Source organism: Bufo bufo, chromosome 2 (assembly GCF_905171765.1).
Source record: "Bufo bufo chromosome 2, aBufBuf1.1, whole genome shotgun sequence".
In the NCBI taxonomy this organism is placed as follows: domain Eukaryota; kingdom Metazoa; phylum Chordata; class Amphibia; order Anura; family Bufonidae; genus Bufo; species Bufo bufo.
Window position 1 is genome coordinate 110,169,929 of NC_053390.1, and position 21,165 is coordinate 110,191,093.

Consider the following 21,165-nt stretch of genomic DNA (forward strand, 5'->3'; position numbering starts at 1 on the left):
GGGACTTTTGCTGTGGATTTTCTTGAAAGCATTGCATCCTTTCACTCTAATCAGCGCACTAGTCATAGCTTGTGATTACAGGGATGGCTGTTTACTATGTTATTTGCGATGTAATGACATAGTACAATGTAAATTAGTGTAATGGGTACATCATAATAAGTATATGTCAGTGATCCAGAACTGGAAATTTCCTACCATTCATCTGCATCCCATAAACATTAACATAAAGAATCATTTAGGGTTTTTTTTTTCCCAAGGAGAGTACATTGCATTGTATGGGGCACAAAGCTCCACCAAGCTTGTATGGCATAAGGAAAACTGTTCATAATCATCAAATAAATCATCAGTCATCAATAAGGAATCAATAAGGATCAAGGAATATCATTAACCATCTATTTATGATCTCAATCATGAACACTGATTATTGAAAATGTGGAAAAACTATATAATATATTAATAAAATTTATTCCAAAGGAATTTTCAAAGAAATGAGAAAAATATGCACAGCCCAATAAGGATAATCATGGACATTGATTTTTAATGAAATAATTTGAATCAAGTGACACCACCAACTTTTTATTGCATGATAATTATGAACATTGATCATTGCATGAATTATGAACAAACATTTACTAAATATCAGGATCAACTAGCATGATTATTATTACTTTTTCTGCTATTTTGCTTTGATATTTTTCTCAGATATTTTCAATCAATGAACAATTGGTATAGATATTAATTTTGTACATTTTTGTTTTTTTATTTTCCATTTTTATTCAATTATATTTTTTTACCTTTGGTATATTTCATAGTAAAAATCATGTTGCCATGGATTCGACTGCGGTATATGTTTAGATAAGACACCATCTAGATTGGGAAATCTGCTTAGATATATGATAACTGAATAATCATTCTTGCTGTGAGAACGCCCTGTTTTAAATTTTTTTTCCTTTTTATTGTTAAGGTATTGATTATTAAATGCATAAATTCCTAATACAGTTCCGGGTGATTGAGTGCCTGTTAACTCTCTTATTCTTGACATTTATTATATGAAGGCTGTGGGGTAAGCCTATAACAGTGCACCTGTAACCAGAAATCAAGACGGTTGAGCCGCTATATTACTTTCTTTATACATAGCATTTAGAGATATGCTTTACAGCAGCCACATGGGACATAGACACAATGGTCAGGAGGGGACCTCATTGACTTCTATGGCATGCTCTGACCTGTGCAGCGGTCAGGAGGGAGAAGATAAGCTGTGATATCACCTACTGTTAATGATGGATCCTGTGTTATCTGTCATTTTCTTTAAGCGGTTTTGCCATATTCGCCATATTCCTGCTGTTCTGCCCCTAGTCCACAGGATTATACGTGCAATCTGCATTCTTGGATAAAGTTAAGTCTGTCACCTCTTCTGAGATGATATGAAGAGAGATGGATATATATGGAAATATTACTAAATGCTAAAGAATAAACATTTTTAGGTGGTGTTTCAACTGCTTATTTTTCAGCTTTTAGGGTACGGCCATGTGTAGAGGGTCCACCGGGGAGTTAACATAAGCAGAAAATCCTCCGAATATCTTGCCAATATCCTCAGAAGCAAAATCTGCAGAAAATCATGTGGATTAGGGTGCCTTCACACGTGGCAGATTTTGTGGAAGAAGATTCCGCGACTGAAAATCAGTTACATTCATTTAAATGGGGCAGCAAACACATGGATTAAGGTGAATGGAATTGATTTTCAGTCTCTTTTCTGCCACAAAATCTTCCGTGTGTGAAGGCACCCTTATGGTGTGGAAATCTCTGCATCTCTCCCATATGTGCGGTCCAATGGTTTAGGTAGGTTTAGCGTAGGACCCGCCTGATCTGAGACAACCTTGGCGCTTGGTAGGTAGAGATGTCGCGAACATAAAATTTTCCTTTCGCGAACGGCGAACGCGAATTTACGCAAATGTTCGCGAACGAGCGAACCGCCATAGACTTCAATAGACAGGCGAATTTTAAAACCCACAGGGACTCTTTCTGGCCACAATAGTGATGAAAAAGTTGTTTCAAGGGGACTAACACCTGGACTGTGGCATGCCGGAGGGGGATCCATGGCAAAACTCCCATGGAGAATTACGTAATTGATGCAGAGTGTGGTAAGTTGAATTCGCAATGCAATTAATATAACCTGCATTAATCGCATTGCGAATTCAACTTAGAGCCAAGTTCCTAATGGTTGTATTGCTAGAATTGACGAATATAACGAGTATAGCACTATATTCTCAATCTTCGTTATATTCTAGCAATGCAACCATTAGGAACTCAGATCTCAGTTGTAATCGCAATGCGATTAATATAACCTGTATTAATCGCATTGCGATTACAACTTAGTCAAATTTGTGACACTGCAGCTTCAGAATGAATCTAAGATGGATGCTGTCCAGGAGGTGGGAGGGTCTGGGAGGGAGGGTATGCTGATTGGCTGGAATGTGTCTGCTGACTGTGAGGTACAGGGTCAAAGTTTGCTCAGTGATGATGTATAGGGGGTGGACCGAACATCGCATATGTTCACCCGCCGCGGCGAACAAGCTATGTTCGCCGGGAACTGTTCGCCGGCGAATAGTTCGGGACATCTCTATTGGTAGGCAGGCTCAGATGTGTTTTGATCAAAATATATTGGCTTAGTGTCTCAGATTTTATCATATCAGAGTGAGGACTTTGTCCATATATACCGTATTTTTCGCCCTATAAGACGCACCAGCCCATAAGACGCACCTAGGTTTTTGGGGAGGAAAATAAGAAAAATATATTTTTAACCAAAAGGTGTGCTTTTGGTGGGTTTGGAACTAATGGTGGTCTGTGGATGGCACTATTACTGGGGATCTGTGGATGGCACTGTTATGGGGGGATCTGTGAAGGACACTGTTATGGGGGGATCTGTGGATGACGGACACTGTTATGGGGGGATCTGTGGATGACGGACACTGTTATGGGGGGATCTGTGGATGACGGACACTGTTATGGGGGATCTGTGACGGACACTGTAATGGGGGATCTGTGGCTTGCACTGTTACAGGGAGGATCTGTGGCTGGCACTGTTACAGGAGGGGATCTGTGGCTGGCACTGTTATATATGTGCCATCCACAGACCCCCCACCCCATAACAGTGCCATCCACAGACCCCCCAGCCCATAACAGTGCATCCATAGACCCCCCACCCCTTTACTGTGCCATCCACGGATGTTCCCCATAAAACTGTCATCCACAGATCCCCCCCCCCCCCCCCCCGCCGCTCCAGTATACAAATATAAAATGTCTTATTCAATTAAAAGTGATTAAACATGCCCCCTCACTCCTAATATTACCGTACATCCTAACAGCTTCTGTACAATGCAGGCAGGCCGGGTGGCCAGCGCGTCACTCACTGACGTCACTTGCCTGCGCCGCCTGCTTCATTCATAAAGTAGGCGGCGCAGGCACGTGACATCAGGGAGTTACGCTACCGCCCGCCCGGCTTGCCTGCCTGCATTCTGCAGAAGCGGTTAGGATGTACGGTAATATTAGGAGTGGGGGGGCATGTTTAATCACTTTTAATTGAATAAGACATTTTATATTTGTATAGTGCAGCACTGGAGCTATTGCCAGCCGCCAGCGTCTTATGGGGTGAAAAATACGGTAATGCTTGCATCTACTTTACAAAGCGCATTATTCATTCTGGGGATCCATTGTACAGCTACATGCAAATATTATCTGCTTACACAGGCAGGCAGCAACAAGACACTACAGGATAATTGATTATGGGGTCCCCGCAGCGACATCAAAAAGGGGAGTCCCTGAAGAAAGAGGATCAGCCACTTGATGCATCTATATTAATAAACTGGGTAGTTAGTTAATTTTCTAAGTTTTATATGAGCATAGGCTGTTTGATATGCTGTATGTTACCTATTTGTATGTAGAGAAGTCAATCTACTGTATCATGTGCCACTTTTGCCCGGGGACTAGGGGCCCACTTGCTTAAGGGCCTACTGGGGATTCACCTGTACCCCTGTGGGCCAGTCCAAGCCTGCATGTAGTGCATTCAAAAACAGCTCTGTATGAACATAAAGGGGGACATTTATTACGACTGGTGTTTTCCGCCGCCCTTAAGCCACTCTGTTCTGGTGAATGAAGCACCAAAGTTATGGCGCATCTATATAATATCTACATAGGTTTGGCGCTTCCTCCAGCAGGCCGTGTGGCAGGCTTAAATCTACACCTTGCTTCCTTGCTGGTGTTGATTTAATACATTTTCTGGAGTGGAAAATGATAAATGAGCGATGCCTTCCCGGCCCGCCCACTTCCCCATTCACACCATGCCCCCTTTTTTTGGCACTCTAAAAAAGTGGTGTGAGTGGGGAAAATTCGCAGATTTTGCCGCACAAATTTTGCTGTGCAACAAAATCTGCGACTTTAATACGATAAAAAGTAAAGTAAAACTGATAATAAATGTCCCCCACAGTGTCTTGTGGATGTACGGAGGCCTCTTTAGATTAACATTACAGGTCTATTATGGCACCATACCACACATAACCATGGTCGTCTGTCTATGCCTTTTGTATTACAGAAATCAGCACCAGCTTAGGAACCATATAACTGACTGGTGACACCAGGTTATATTCATGTACTACCAGTGTGACAGGCGTGTGAAACTACAGACAGACCAGTCTACTTGTATCAGTCTAATATCAATATTTTCATATAAAATTTGCAGTTTGTACCTGAATGTAACATTTATCTGATCCGTGTTTTACAATATCTGTGACACATTTTCCCTTTCTCTAATATGTATGTGACTCGGTGCCACCAGTTATATAGTCGATTCGCATAAAACTAAGTTCTAATACTGTACGGAGCAGGAGCTCTGTAAAGTACTAGAATGTATTGGCTCAGATGAGCTAAAGTTATTGCTACGCGAAGTCTCACGAGACTTCGCGCAATAAATTCATAAATTAATTTATACTGTAAAAAAAACATTTCCCGTACTCGGGTTCGGTTCCAAGTGGTACTTTAGAACTGAACCCGAGTTCAGAAAATGTTTTTTTACAGTACAAATTAATTCATGAAGTTATTGTGCGAAGCTCCTGCTCCGTACAGTATTAGAACGAAGTTTTATGCGAATCGACTTCGGATGTTTTATCCGAAGACGATTTGCTCATCCCTAGAAAGCATCTTAAAATGCCCATATACAGCCCAATGTCCATTGATACTTACAGTATAAGACCTCATTAAGGGTGGGTTCACACATAGGTTTTTGTGCACTTTTGTGTTTTTAGAGGCGTTATTTGCACCTGCATTTTTTGGTTCATTTTCTCAGTAAAAACACCACCTCCAGATGTTAGGGCTTTGGTAAGTATGGAACGCAGGACACACAAGCATTTTTTTGCTATGGTCTTTTTTTGCTACGGTCATTGTTACTAATTAGATGGTGTATTTTAGTGTCTCTGTTGTCAAAGCTCTGGTATTTTTTTCTGCTATGGCATTTTGCACAAACATTCTGTGAGGTTTTATAGTTTACGGTAGGCATCCTCAAACTGCGGCCCTCCAGCTGTTGCAAAACTACAACTCCCAGAATGCCTGAACAGCCTACAGGTATCAGCCTACAGCAGGGCATTGTGGGAGTTGTAGTTTTACAACAGCTGGAGGGCCGCAGTTTGAGGATGCCTGGTTTACGCTGTTCTCGACACTTGTTTAAAAAGTGGGTACAGCTTAGGAGAAAGAGATGCACCATCACAGCATGACACATTTAATATAATTTATGCTGGAAAAGCTGACTTGAATCACAACTGGGACCTACACTAGCTCCTAGCTTGTTAGATTTCCTTTCCTGGCTCCTGGACATCAGAGCAGGGCCTCTTCTGCCATTAAACAAGATGAACATCTCACCTCAGGCAGCGGCCGAACTGCTTCTGATGGGGCAGCACTTTGCGGCGGGGCATGGGAACCTATGGTTCCTGTCCATGGTTCCTATCCCTACCATTCATCCTCATAGGCCTCAGGTAACTAGGTCTGAAGCTTATGAGGCAGCAGAACGGCAGAGGTCGCGATGACACCATCACAACCTCCTGTGCCAGATCTCGGGTGGCGCCATCACATGGGCATGAACACCTGCATCCTGACGCAGGCGTTCATGTCTAAATCATTGTGGCACCCAAGACCCAGTGAAGGGGGCGCAGAGATGTCATTACGACCGCCTGCGCAGGGAGATGGCAACTCAGGCCACAGCAGGGTTTTATCTATAAAACCCTTCAAAAAGTGGTCAGTATACTAACTGGGGGATTTATACTACAGGGGGTGAGAGCATTATACATACTAATACTATAGGGGAGGGCATAATAGTACAGGGTGACAACAGGGGTGTTGAGAGCATTATACATACTAGCACTAGAAGAGGGCATTATAAAAACGGTGGCACTACAGGGGGGAACATTATACATACTGGCACTACACGGGGGAAGTGGGGCATTATAACACAGGCGGAATCACCACAGCATTAAAATACAGGGGGCACTACAGGGAGTCATAACTACAGGGAACACTGCAGCTGGGCTTTATAAATACTGGGGCTACTGAAGGGGGCCTTATTAATACTGTGAGTTCTATAGGGGTGCCTTATAAATCGGCTTTATTACTACTGTGCGCTGTAAAGGGGTGCCTTATAGAGTGGCCTTGTTACCGCTGGGGCCACTATAGGTGGACCTTATTTCTACTGGGGGCATTATTACTACTAGTAGTACTGTGGGGGCAGTATTATTATAGGGCACAATATTGAGGGCATTACTACTAAAGGGAGCCGTTCTAGGGAGTATTCTTTCTTTTGGGGCACTGCAGGGGCACTATTACTAATGAAGACACTTTGGGAGAAATTACCATTGGTTGGACTTTATGGAGCACCTATTATGGGGAATTATCTGTATGGCACTATTAGTTTTGCAGTATAGTATTTGGTGCATTGGGGAGCACAGCGTGCACAGTATTGGGGTTAGCAGCAGGATAACAACTTGCGTGAAGAGAATGATACAAAAATGATGAATCTAAGCTTGTTTGGTAAACTCTGCAGCTACGAGATGTGGGTGAAAGAAGGCATCAAGGCGTTCTGCTCCAAAGGGAGGAGAAGAGGAAAGAGAATGTCTACATCAGAAAAGACATCACTGGATGTAAGAGCTATGTAGGTATAACAGTACATATGTATAACAGTAGGGTTGGGTGAAGAGGTTGAATTGAAAATTGAACACAGGGGCCACACAGTTTATGCCTCAGGCAGCTGAAAGGCTAGGTCCAGACACACTTATTAAGTGGTCTGCACCTCCTAATATATTGTTCAGATCCTTCACTAGGGGGCTTTTTACTAAGGTTGTGAAGCATATGAAAGAACAGTCTTTACTAAGTGACCCACAATGTGGGGGGGGGGGGGGGGGGGCTTAATGTATACTACAAAGGTTTCCTGCAGCAGGAAATACACTTTACAGAAAAATATACTTATTGACAAAAAATAATGCACCAAGGAGATGTTGGAATCAGATGAAATTTTCTATATGTGAATGTAATGATGATATATGGAAGTGGTTATTAGAGCAAAGGGATATGTTTATTGGGGAAAACTGTACAACTGAAAGGAGACTCTAGTCCCTGTTGGGCCACCTCTAGCCTGGATACAAGATGAAATATGGTTTGGCATGGAGGCATACAGGTTCCATATGGTTTCCACTGATGTTGCGGGTGGGCCTGTAGATCCTGCATACTCGTAGGTTGCCAAGCTGATCTCATAAATTTGTGATAAATCTGGTGACTAGGCAGGCCAAGGGAGTGTTGTAATCTGGTAGAGACATTCCAGGGAAACTCTTGATGTGTGTGGTAGAGCATTATCCTGCTGAAAAATGCCAGTTGGAAGCCCTACCATGACAGGCAACACATGTGGACGCTGGATGTCCTGCACATATCACTGAGCTATAGTGTTCCTGGTGTCACTACTAGGGGTGACCGTCGTATGTTAATAGTTTCCCACATAATCTCATCTGCAGTTGGAGCAGTGTGTTGCTCCATACCAAAGGCAGGATTGAAGCACTCACTAAGAGATCTCAACCTGGCCATCACCGGATCCCAGACAGAACCTAGTTTAGTTTCTATAGACAATGCAGTTTCAGACCATAGCAGCCCAGGTTTCTCGTTCACAACACCACTGTAAATCAAGGCATCAGTGGCTGGCAGTCAATGGCAGAACACATAATGGGTGCCATGACACCAAATTTCCTTGTGCTATGTGCCAAGAAATGGTCCAAGCAAAGACAAAGGTGTGTAATGAAGGTTGCAGCTGTGTCTGGATGGTGAACAACAAAACTGTGGGAGCTGCTTGTGCTTGTTGGTTGACAATCCTCTTGTCACCGCCAGTTCTGTGAGAAGGTCTGACAGACGTTCTTCTCTACCTCTTGTATGACGTTCTTTGTTTTGGTTTCACTTTGTCATCTCCTTTCCTTCTGTCAGGTGTCACTTATTTAGACTAATTGTCTTCCTTTATATTCCCTCCCATACTGCCTCACTTCACGGTTTATACTACTTCCTGGATGAAGGGTTCACTGCTGGAGGCTGCTGCTGCTGTTTGCTCAGATAAGTCTTTTCCTTTATTGTGTTTCCTTGCTGGCTTGATTCTAGGTGACCCTGACTCCGTCCGTATTAAGTGCAGGGAGCCGGTGGTCGTGTCCCCTCACTATTATAGGGTTTTCAGGTGTCACACAGTCTTAGGTACGTGGGCATGCAATCGTCTACCATTGAGACCCTTGCATGTGCTTAGCAGTCAGGGAGAGCTCTTAGGGTTTTATAGGGCTCACCTATATGCTCCTTAGTTTGGGATCAAGCCAGTCGGTCGTTTATTTATAAGTTCCAGCTATTTGCAACTTCACCCGTGACACCTCTCTACTGGTGGTCTGTCTGGGCTGTATGGATCCTGTTTGCTGTGTGTGTGCCCTAACATAACCACTACTCCCAACATCTAACAGCTAGGTCAGAATGGTCTAGAAGGTGAGCAATTCGTCAAAATGATCATTCTGCTTCTCTCAGTCCAGTGATGCGCACCCCCCTCCTCAAAGTCTGTCAACTGGGTAAAATATCTTTGAGTGCATTGTAGAGGCACGTGTAGCAGTCAACAATCTGTCACCAAGAGGTACAATAAGGAAAGGGAAGACATTGCTAATGGCATGTGCACTAATACCATAGTCTATAAGACCTCTTTGACACGAATGATACGGATTGTGTCAGGATGCGTTCAGTAAAATTCACACCATTTCACAAGCAAGTTCAGTTTTGTCTGCAATTGCGTTCAGTGTTTCAGATTTTTCCACACGGGTGCAATCAGTCTTGATGCGTTTTTCACACACATGAAAAAAAAACCTGAACATTTACAAACATCATCTCTTAGCAACCATTACTAAAAAAAAGGCATTGCATCCAGATTACAACCGGATGCAATGCGTTTTTCACTGAAGCCCCATTAACTTCTATGGGACCAGGGCTGCGTTAAAAACGCAGAATATAGATATGCTGCTATTCTCACGCAGAGCAGAAATGATGTGTGAAAAACAATGCTCATGTGCATAGACCCATTGAAATGAATGGGTCAGGATTCAGTGCGGGTGCTATGCGTTCACTTCACACATTGCACCCGCGCAGAAAAACTCGCTCATGTGAAAAAGGTCTTAGGCTGATAAGAACTGGGAACCAGTAATAGGCCACAGCAGACATTAGATATAACTCATATAGGTCATGAAATGTTATAAACTGTCACCAGCTTTTTGTACACTAAACCAGCAGCATGTGTTTACACTGCTGGAGAATAGCTTTCTCAACATGACCCTGTCAAAATGTTCTATAAGGCATAAAAACAATATTAAATTACAGGAGGAGAAGAGTCCAGAGAAGAGTCCAGCAGCATCCAGCCTATGTCCAGGGCTGCACCTAGCATTTCTGCTGCCTGAGGTGAAAACTGAAATGGCACCCCCCCCCCCCCCCCCCAATGCCAATTTCTTAACCTAACCCCTTTGCCACAATAAAAGCACTCATTGCCCATCACCCTTCTGCTGCCCCCCTCTTGCCCCTAATTGGTGCTGCCTGAGGCGATTGCCTCACCTGGCCTCATAGGTGGCGCACCCCTGCCTATACTCAGTATGCAGATGAAGCTGAGATTGGTATAAACCCCTTTACTGCTCATGCATCAGATGCCTCTGGTCTCTAGTAACTTACATACAGCATCTGCTTTGTTTTTATATCATATGCTACAATGGACACTTTTTGACTACAGTATGTCCAGTATACTAAACCCCAACAGTATAACATGCTAGTGGTTTAATGTACAATGTAATCCAACACAAACCAGAGTCTCCCAATGTATTTACAGTTAGGTCCATATATATTTGGACACTGACACAATTTTTATTTTTTTTACCTGTTTACTAAAACATATTCAAGTTATAGTTATACAATGGACATGGAAATAAAATCCAGACTTTTAGCTTTCATTTGAGGGTATCACATTAAAATTGGATGAAGGGTTTAGGAGTTTCAGCTCCTTTACATGTGGCATCCGGTTTTTAAAGGGACCGAAAGTAATTGGACAATCGACTCAAAGACTGTTTCATGGGCAGGTGTGGGCAATTCCTTCATTATTTAATTCTCAATTAAGCACATAAAAGGCCTGGAGTTGATTTAAGGTGTGGTGCTTGCATTTTAAAGTTTTTGCTGAGAAGTAAACATGCGGTCAAAAGAGCACTCCATGCAGGTGAAACAAGCCATCCTTCATCTGGGAAAACAGAAAAAACACATCCTGAAAAATTGCTACACTAGTAGGAGTGGCAAAATCTACAGTTTTGTATATCCTGAGAAAGAAAGAAAGAAAGAAAGAAAGAAAGAAAGAAAGAAAGAAAGAAAGAAAGAAAGAAAGAAAGCACTGGTGACCTCAACAATGCAAAAAGACCTGGATGCCCACGGAAGACAACAGTGGTGGATGATCGCAGAATAATTACCATGGTGAACAGAAACCCCTTCACAACAGCCAACCAAGTGAAAAACACTCTCCAGGATATAGGCGTATCACTATCCAAATCTACCATAAAGAGAAGACTGCATGAAAGTAAATACAGAGGGTTCACTGCACGGTGCAAGCCACTCATAAGCCTCAAGAATAAGAAGGCTAAAAAAACAACTTAAAAAAACAGCACACTTCTGGAAGAACATTTTTTGGACAGATGAAACCTAGATCAACCTCTACTAGAATGATGGAAAGAAAAAAGTACGGCAAAAGTATGGTACAGCTTATGATCCAAAGCATTCCACATCATCTGTAAAACACGGCGGAGGCAGTGTGATGGCTTGGGCAGGCATGGCTGCAAGTGGCACTGGCTCCCTAGTGTTTATTGATGACAGAAGCAACCGGATGAATTCTGGGATTTTCAGACAGAAAGGCCCACAAACAAACAGCAACTGAAAACCGCTTCAGTAAAGGCCTGGCATTAAAAAGGAGGAAACACAGCATCTGGTGATGTCTATGAGTTCAAGACTTCAGGCAGTCATTGCCAACAAAGGGTTTTCAACCAAGTATTAGAAATAATTTTTTTATTTACAATTATTAGTGTGCTATGTTCGGCACATCGCGGAATTCAGCCGAACACCACGTGTGCTCGAGCACGATGCTCGAGTCAGTGTATTTAAATCTAATTTAGCCTCTATCTCTATGCAGAAGATCGCTGTACAGTGAGGGAATCCCTCAGTGTGAGTCTGCGGCTTAGGAGTCCCTGCTCTGACTTCATATATAGCTATGTCCATATATGGAGTCAGTGCTTGGGGACACCCCAGTGTATTTAAATATAATTTAGCCTGTATTTCAGAAAAGTTTCTGCCAGGATTTAAACTCACAACCTTTTGCATTAGAGGCAAGGCACTTAACCACTCAGCTATAATAGCTGCACAGGCAACAAAAAACAAAATGAGACTTCTACTGTACTGTACTTCTACTGAAACCTATACAGTAGAAGTCTCATATTTTATTTTTTGTTGCAGTGGTGGATATACATAGATGACGTCTTCCTCATATGGACTGCGGGTGAGGTTGAACTTCAGGATTTTCTAACTTTTCTGAATGGTATTTACAGTGCACTGCAATTTCCAATACAGAAGTGCAATTCCTAGACACCAGGGTGTTTTTTTCTGATGGTAAACTCCATACTCAATTATACACTAAACCTACTGATAGGAATACCATCCTATCCTACAATAGTTGCCATCCAAGTAAGATGGTAAAACATCTTTCGTACTCGCAATTCCTTAGGGCAAGACGTATAGTGTCTGAGCATAGCAGGCTGGACAGCACATTAAACATCATGGTAGAATTTTTTTTAGAAAGGGGCTACCCACATGAGTTCCTTCAGGAACACAAAAACGCAGTTTGCAAATTAGATAGAAAAACTATCTTGGCTAATCAGAAATCTAAATTGAAACATGCCAGAATCCCATTCATCTCTACTTACACTGAACGTAGTAATGAAATTAGTAAAATCATTTGGCGGCATTGGAACATCTTGGGTGGATGTCTCAGGGATGTACCTGAGTTCAGGTCACCTCCACTATTTTCGTATCGGAAATCCAAATGTCTGCATGAACAATTGGTTAGGGCAGACATAGGGCCTAGGATAGCCATCAGACAGTCCACACTGACGCAACCAGGACTGGGTTGTTTTCCCTGCCTTAGTTGCATGAATTGCCGGAATATTCGTAAGGGCAGTCTTTTTGTACATCCAGTCTCAGGGATTTCAGATCATATTCATTTCCATTTAACATGCGACTCTGATTATGTCATTTATGTTTTATCATGCCCATGCAATTTGCTGTATGTGAGTGAAACATCAACAGATTTAAAAACTCGTCTTAACAACCATTGTAATACTATTAGAAAAAACTTCTTGACTTACCTGTCTCTAAACATTTCTCTGACTTCAAACACACGGAGAGGGATCTAAGGTGCTGGATTATTGACCACATCCCCATGTCCAGAAGAGGAGGGAATAGATTAAATCTTCTTAAGAAGAAAGAATTACAATGGATACATACCCTTAATTTAGGCCATATGGCCTGAATGTGGATTATAAAATTTGGAATGTATTGTGATATGGTGGTTTGCCCTCGGTCCCTGCAGGTGCGATAGCGACTTCTCTTGCTTATTTGGTAGTTATTTTAGGGCAAAAATATATATTCAATATTATATATATTTTATTATTATTATTTCACCAACACAATTTCTTTTCTTTTTTATAGATTATATACTGATGGAGGACAAGAGGAAGGATGGATGTGTGCTGCACTGGCCGGAGACATCTGCGACCCCTTAGTTTTTATAACTTTTATTTTCTATGATACCCAGGTTGCGCCATTACAAAAAGAAATGTTTATATTTTTGTGATGTTACGTTTTGAGGAGAACCCTCGTGGACTTATGGATTGGATCCACAGGGATGATGGAGGTGAAGCCCGCAGTGATATGTGGAATTCCGCCTGTTATTTCCCTGGTGAAGAAAGGCTGATGCCCGCTTGACAGGTGGACATTCATCCAACTCTGTGGTCTGTTCTTCCTATTGCCCTGGTATTTAGTTACATTGTACCATTACTATGGCTGCCCGGCCGGTGTGGAATTAGACATTTGGATATCCATGGTGTTCGGCGCATGCGCAAGGACTCATGTGATCCTTTGCCTTTTCCAATATGGCCGTGGGAGGCGAGAAGTATACAGTGCGCAAACTCCACAGACGCTCATGCGTCTTGACAAACATGTACACAACCTTAGGCATGTGCAGTGTAGTTATAGACACACCGTTTGGCGTCCATTATGCATGAGGTCGCGAAGCTCCTGGTTGGTGTATCCACGTTCACCCCTAACTGTTCCCCTTTAGTTAATTTTTTGCACATGGCACTTTATTAATTACTTATCTGCTCATCATATGTATATTAACTTGTCATGATTACATTTGGAATTTTCTACACAATTGTTTTGCACATCATCCACTTGTATTTATTCATACATCTTAATCATGGTTGATATGTCGTTTTTATGCACTGTTTTAATCAGGTTTTACAGGAATAATAAAATATTTTGGTTTGATATTGATTGATTAATTGATCACATGATGTAAGTATTTAATTGCACAGTTGCTGGTTTCCTGATGTATATATACTGGTCACTTTGTCCTGTATCTTTGCTTGAGAAAGGCTCAGGAATTGAGCCGAAACATTGCCTTACCACATGGGTGAATAAAGTTTGAGTTCACTATTTTACAAACTGGAGTGCTGCCCACTTTTTGTCTTTATTTATATATATATATATATATATATACCTATATATATATATATATATATATATATATATATATGGAGAGAGAGAGAGAGATAAAATCATACTTCTGAATTATATGAATGCATAATATGTGGAAAACTACTACTGATGTTTAAGCCATAATATATTATATATTCTAAATATATAATAATATGTGTAAATATATTATGGCTAAAAAAAAAAAAATATATATATATATATATATATATGTTTAAATTACGTTTAACCTCTATTTCTAAAAAAGTTTATGACAGCATTTGAACTCACAGCTTCTGCATCACAGCCCAGAACTTTAACCACTACACTTTATAGCGGCACAGCCAGTCATTAAAAAAAATAAAATATGAAACTTCTACTGTATAGGAATACTTACTAGTAGTAAGTATTCCTCTACAGTAGAAGTCTCATACATTTTTTATCCTTTTTAGCAAAAGGTTATTCAGCTATATAGTGTAGTGGTTAAAGTTCTAGGCTGTGATGCAAAAGCTGTGAGTTCAAATCCTGTCACAAACTTTTTCAGAAATAGAGGTTAAATTAGATTTATATATTTTATATATTTTTTTATTAATTGTAAAAAATGTATGGCACAAAATAAATGTGTAATTACTAATATATATATATACAGGGAGTGCAGAATTATTAGGCAAGTTGTATTTTTGAGGATTCATTTTATTATTGAACAACAACCATGTTCTCAATGAACCCAAAAAACTCATTAATATCAAAGCTGAATATTTTTGGAAGTAGTTTTTAGTTTGTTTTTAGTTTTAGCTATTTTAGGGGGATATCTGTGTGTGCAGGTGACTATTACTGTGCAAAATTATTAGGCAACTTAACAAAAAACAAATATATACCCATTTCACTTATTTATTTTTACCAGTGAAACCAATATAACATCTCAACATTCACAAATATACATTTCTGACATTCAAAAACAAAACAAAAACAAATCAGTGACCAATATAGCCACCTTTCTTTGCAAGGACACTCAAAAGCCTGCCATCCATGGATTCTGTCAGTGTTTTGATCTGTTCACCATCAACATTGCGTGCAGCAGCAACCACAGCCTCCCAGACACTGTTCAGAGAGGTGTACTGTTTTCCCTCACATTTGATGATGGACCACAGGTTCTCAATGGGGTTCAGATCAGGTGAACAAGGAGGCCATGTCATTAGATTTTCTTCTTTTATACCCTTTCTTGCCAGCCACGCTGTGGAGTACTTGGACGCGTGTGATGGAGCATTGTCCTGCATGAAAATCATGTTTTTCTTGAAGGATGCAGACTTCTTCCTGTACCACTGCTTGAGGAAGGTGTCTTCCAGAAACTGGCAGTAGGACTGGGAGTTGAGCTTGACTCCATCCTCAACCCGAAAAGGCCCCACAAGCTCATCTTTGATGATACCAGCCCAAACCAGTACTCCACCTCCACCTTGCTGGCGTCTGAGTAGGACTGGAGCTCTCTGCCCTTTACCAATCCAGCCACGGGCCCATCCATCTGGCCCATCAAGACTCACTCTCATTTCATCAGTCCATAAAACCTTAGAAAAATCAGTCTTGAGATATTTCTTGGCCCAGTCTTGACGTTTCAGCTTGTGTGTCTTGTTCAGTGGTGGTCGTCTTTCAGCCTTTCTTACCTTGGCCATGTCTCTGAGTATTGCACACCTTGTGCTTTTGGGCACTCCAGTGATGTTGCAGCTCTGAAATATGGCCAAACTGGTGGCAAGTGGCATCTTGGCAGCTGCACGCTTGACTTTTCTCAGTTCATGGGCAGTTACTTTGCGCCTTGGTTTTTCCACACGCTTCTTGCGACCCTGTTGACTATTTTGAATGAAACGCTTGATTGTTCGATGATCACGCTTCAGAAACTTTGCAATTTTAAGAGTGCTGCATCCCTCTGCAAGATATCTCACTATTTTTGACTTTTCTGAGCCTGTCAAGTCCTTCTTTTGACCCATTTTGCCAAAGGAAAGGAAGTTGCCTAATAATTATGCACACCTAATATAGGGTGTTGATGTCATTAGACCACACCCCTTCTCATTACAGAGATGCACATCACCTAATATGCTTAATTGGTAGTAGGCTTTCGAGCCTATACAGCTTGGAGTAAGACAACATGCATAAAGAGGATGATGTGGTCAAAATACTCATTTGCCTAATAATTCTGCACTCACTGTATATATATATATATATATATATATATAATCATACTTCTGATATATATGAATGCATAATATGTGGAAAACTACTACTGATGTTTAAGCCAAAATATATTATAATATATTATATATTCTAAATCTATAATAATATGTGTAAATATATTATGGCTAAAAACTATATATATGTTTAAATTAAGTTTAGCCTCTATTTCTGAAAAAGCTTGTGACAGGATTTGAACTCACAGCTTCTGCATCACAGCCAGAACTTCAACCACAACACCATATAGCTGCATAGCCAGTCACTTAAAAAAAAATTAAAAAAAATGAGACTTCTACTGTATAGGTCTCAGTAGAAGTACAGTACAGTAGAAATCTTATTTATTTCTTTAAGTAACTGGCTATAAAGCTTTTCTGAAATACAGGCTAAAGTAGATTTAAATACACTTGGGTGTGTCCCCCCCTCCCCCACTGACTCCATATATGGACATAGCAATATTGTCACGCCGGTGACAGGTTTGAGAAGGTCTGAAAGAATATCTGCACATTAGTTATCTGACAGCCTCTTTTGGTTTCACTTTGTCTGTGTGTTGCTGGTATGTCCACACCCCCTGTTCAGGTGTGGATCATGTGACCTTCACCTCCCCCTATTTAGTCTGACTTTACCCATCACTCCTTGCTCTGGATAGCTTAAATAGGTTTTTGGAAGAGCTGGAGTGTGGTTCGTGGTCAAGTCCTGTTCGTCCATCATCCATCAGCCTCAGAAGTTAAGTGTTCCGCTTGTTGTGTTTTGTATTCCCCCCACCTTTGTTGTTTACTAGGCCTCAGCGAGACGCTGGTTCCTTCACCAGGGAAGGAGCGGGTTGTCTCTGCCCGGTCATTACTATTAGGGCAACTGAGGGCCACCAGGGTTTTCTAGGTTCCTGTGTATGGGCATCTCTACCATCGAGAGGTGCCCATACGGATAGGAGTTAGGGCCAGGAGCAGGGTTTTATAGGTGGTGACTCTTTTCCTTCCCTAGCCGTGAGGCCTAGTGTCTTTTCCCTTCCTTCTTGTTGCCCTTTGGTGTTCTCCCCTACAACATCCTTGACATTATCCAGAGCCCATCCTGATAAGGTTGGTCCTGGGTGCCCGGAGGTCACCCGTAGAAGAGGGGGGGGGGTACTGTCACGCCGGTGACAGGTTTGAGAAGGTCTGAAAGAATATCTGCACATTACTCCTTGCTCTGGATAGCTTCATTTGGTTTTTGGAAGAGCTGGAGTGTGGTTTGTGGTGAAGTCCTGTTCGTCCATCATCCATCAGCCTCAGAAGTTAAGTGTTCCGCTTATTGTGTTTTGTATTCCCCCCCACCTTTGTTGTTTAATAGGCCTCAGCGAGACGCTGGTTCCTTCACCAGGGAAGGAGCGGGTTGTCTCTGCCCGGTCATTACTATTTGGCAACTGAGGGCCACCAGGGTTTTCTAGGTTCCTGTGTATGGGCATCTCTACCATCGAAAGGTGCCCATACGGATAGGAGTTAGGGCCAGGAGCAGGGTTTTATAGGTGGTGACCATTTTCCTTCCCTAGCCGTGAGGCCTAGTGTCTTTTCCCTTCCTTCTTGTTGCCCTTTGCTGTTCTCCCCTACAACATCCTTGACATATATATGGAGTGAAAGCAGTAGTGGATGAAATTTTTGAGTATACCTTCTTTTATCACTTTAAGAGAATTGCTGGCTTGGGGGAAAAATTTTAATAAGTCAGAGAACTCCTTTAATAACACAGTACAGTGTAAATCAAACATTGCAGTAAATAACACTGTGTTACGTATGTTGGAATTTTTAGAATCTGAAGATGCAAAGTCTGAGATTTATATACATAGACATCGGTCATTAAATATAAAGATTTTCACCACTAGATCAATACTACTACATTTAGTGAAATTAATTACATTCACTCACAAGTCTTGTATTCAGAAAACAGGAGCATTATTAAATGCATGCATTTTTTTAGGATGCTGCAACTCATAGTTTTGTGCTGTGCATTTTTTATTTTTTTTTGCCAAAATAAAAAAAATTTAAAAGGAAAAATACCTGATTGGTAAGGTGTTTGGTTTTGAGGTGTTTCTGCCCATATAGTATGTTTTACCACTTGGTCTTTTTCAATGGAAACTATGTACCCACTGTAATATTTCCTCTGTAGATCCAATGTTACAAAAATCGCCAATGAAAAACACACACTAGTACTTGCGTTTTTTTAAGAAAAAAGGGGGAAAAATAATGGATGTCTATGGTATAACAATAGCAGGCAATGAGGGAAATAATGCCAGACCCAGAGCATTTCAAAACGATACCACTGACCCCAACAATGCACTTTAAGGCTGCATGCACATGACCGTATGTGTTTTGCGTTCCGCAAATAAAAAACGGATGCCATCAGTTTTTTTGGGGGGATCCATTGTAACAATGCCTAATATGGACAAGAATAGGACATATTCTATTTTTTTTTGCGGGGCTACGGAATGGACATACTGATGCGGACAGCACATGTTGTGCTGTCCGCATTTTTTGCGGACCCGTTGAAACGAATGGGTCCGCATCCTATCCACAAAAAAAACTGAACGGACACGGAAACTAAAAACGTTTGTGTGCATTTAGCCTAAGGGCTTGTTCACACGAACGTATGGGTTCCATTTCGTTCTTTGGGGCCGCAAAAAGATAGGACATGTTCTATCTTTGTGCGGAACGGAAGTACGGAACCCCACAGAAGCACTTCATAGTGCTTCCGTGGGTTTCCGTTCCGTGCTTCCATTCTGCACCGCTCCACATCTCCGTATTTGCGTACCCATTCAAGTGAATGGGTCCGCATCAGTGATGCGGAATGCACACTGAACGGTGTCCGTTTATTGCAGATCCGCATTTGCGGTCCGCAATACGGCAACGGAACCCGTACGTTCGTGTGAACAAGCCCTGAGGCTGAAAAAACGCCTATTTGTCCTGCGTTTAAGAAATCCCACAGACTTCCATGCAACATGTTACGTCTAAAAACACAGAAAAAACATATACAAAAAAACGCAAAACCCTCAAATAAGTGTGACACTAGCCTTAGAACTGTTTTGCTACTTTGCATTTTTTTTTTGCTACTTTTGCACTTTTTTTTTTAACCCTCGTGCAGTTTTTAAACATTTCCATTTTGCACTTAGTTTTTATGCTCTGCTCCTTTGATCGCTCTTCCTCAGCCAGTGTTCCTTCTTATCAGGATCATTTCCTCTGCCTTAGCGTGCAGAGTAATATTTTACAGAGCTAATACGTAAAACATGTAATGTACTTTCCCCATGTTGTCAGTGAGATAAGACTCCAGCCAAGTGAATGAGAGGTTTTTTTTCCCTCTTTCCTAACATGACATTTCTACCAGATTTAAAATGAAATATCAGATTTTTGTCGGATTTGGTGTTCTTGCATCTTGTCAAGACAATTTTTTTTCTGGCAGGGTAACCCATGGTTACTGAGTTTTAATCAGTCAGAGGACTGTGTTCCTTCCCCTTCAATTCTCTATATAAAGGGGTCTGTCAAAGAAACCCCTCAAGCTCCTCCTAGTATCAACACAGACAGGAAAGAATTGAAGCAAATACACACACAGCCAAGAGTGCGTCTGCAGAATGACTCCCCTTTCCAGGCTTCATTGGCATGTGCTGCTCATCCTCCTGGCAGCTCTTAGGGGACACTGCAGGTACATACAGGTGAGGTGACCCCTGTAGTGAAGACCTACCTAAAGCAGAACTTCAGGTGTTTCATTCAGGACTTAGTAGTATGTTACGACTCAAAAGTGCCCAAAGTGGACCAAAAATGGAGATACTGAATTGTGTGATATTTCTTTCTTTTTACAGGTGAGAGATGCCGCAGAAGACGCCCTGGTGCTTTTGAACACGGATATTAAGCGAGAGTTGGCTCAGGAACAGATGTATAGGAGGTCACTCAGTAAGTACTTGATGTGACATTGGCAGAACAGAAACATATGCTCATTTTTTTTTGGTCATTTAGTATTGTACTATATTCTAGATTTATAGTATATTTCATTTCAAGTGTGTTTACTACATTAGGAATGATAAAATGTACCGTATATATACTTTATACAGTTTTGCTACTTTATACATTTTTTACAGAACATCTAACAAAATATAACTAGAGATTAGAAATGAAGATGAATTACGCTATGCATGTTTTAATTTTGGAATTCATTTAATATTGATTTATTAATATTTATTGCTATTATTATAACCTAAATCTAATATAGTTGTATCTATAATCGAATTAACTTTTTGCATTTCACATTTCCGTGAAGTCCCTAATTATGCCTGCCATTCAGTAGATGATGGCTGAGTGATGACAATCTCTGTACAGCGCAGCGCCGTATGTAGGTGCTATTTAAAGAACACAAAGTAAACTCCTATCTCTCATGTCTCATCAGGATGCATTGATATGCTGAGTATAGATGGACAGTTCACTTTCGTAGCAGAACAGCCTCAGCTCCACTGTGCCCTGTTCCTCATTGGAGACCCAGAGGAGTACATTACCATAGAATATAACTTGGTAAATATAGACTGCCTGGGAGGCGACATCCTGAAGGTAAGGCTACATTGTCCAGATCTGA

General features: G+C 41.3%; 1 protein-coding gene across 2 annotated transcripts in view; it reads left to right on the forward strand.

Moving 5' to 3' along the window:
- Window positions 1-20,115: 20,115 nt before the first annotated feature.
- Window positions 20,116-21,165, forward strand: part of LOC120991354 (corticotropin releasing hormone binding protein) — a 31,723-nt gene continuing 30,673 nt past the window's right edge. For both annotated transcript variants that reach the window (XM_040420184.1, XM_040420182.1), the window contains exons 1-3: window positions 20,116-20,254; window positions 20,402-20,492; window positions 20,983-21,140. In XM_040420184.1, coding sequence (XP_040276118.1) covers window positions 20,174-20,254; window positions 20,402-20,492; window positions 20,983-21,140 — 330 coding nt within the window. In that variant the 5' untranslated portion in view covers window positions 20,116-20,173. The remainder of the gene's footprint in view (window positions 20,255-20,401; window positions 20,493-20,982; window positions 21,141-21,165) is intronic.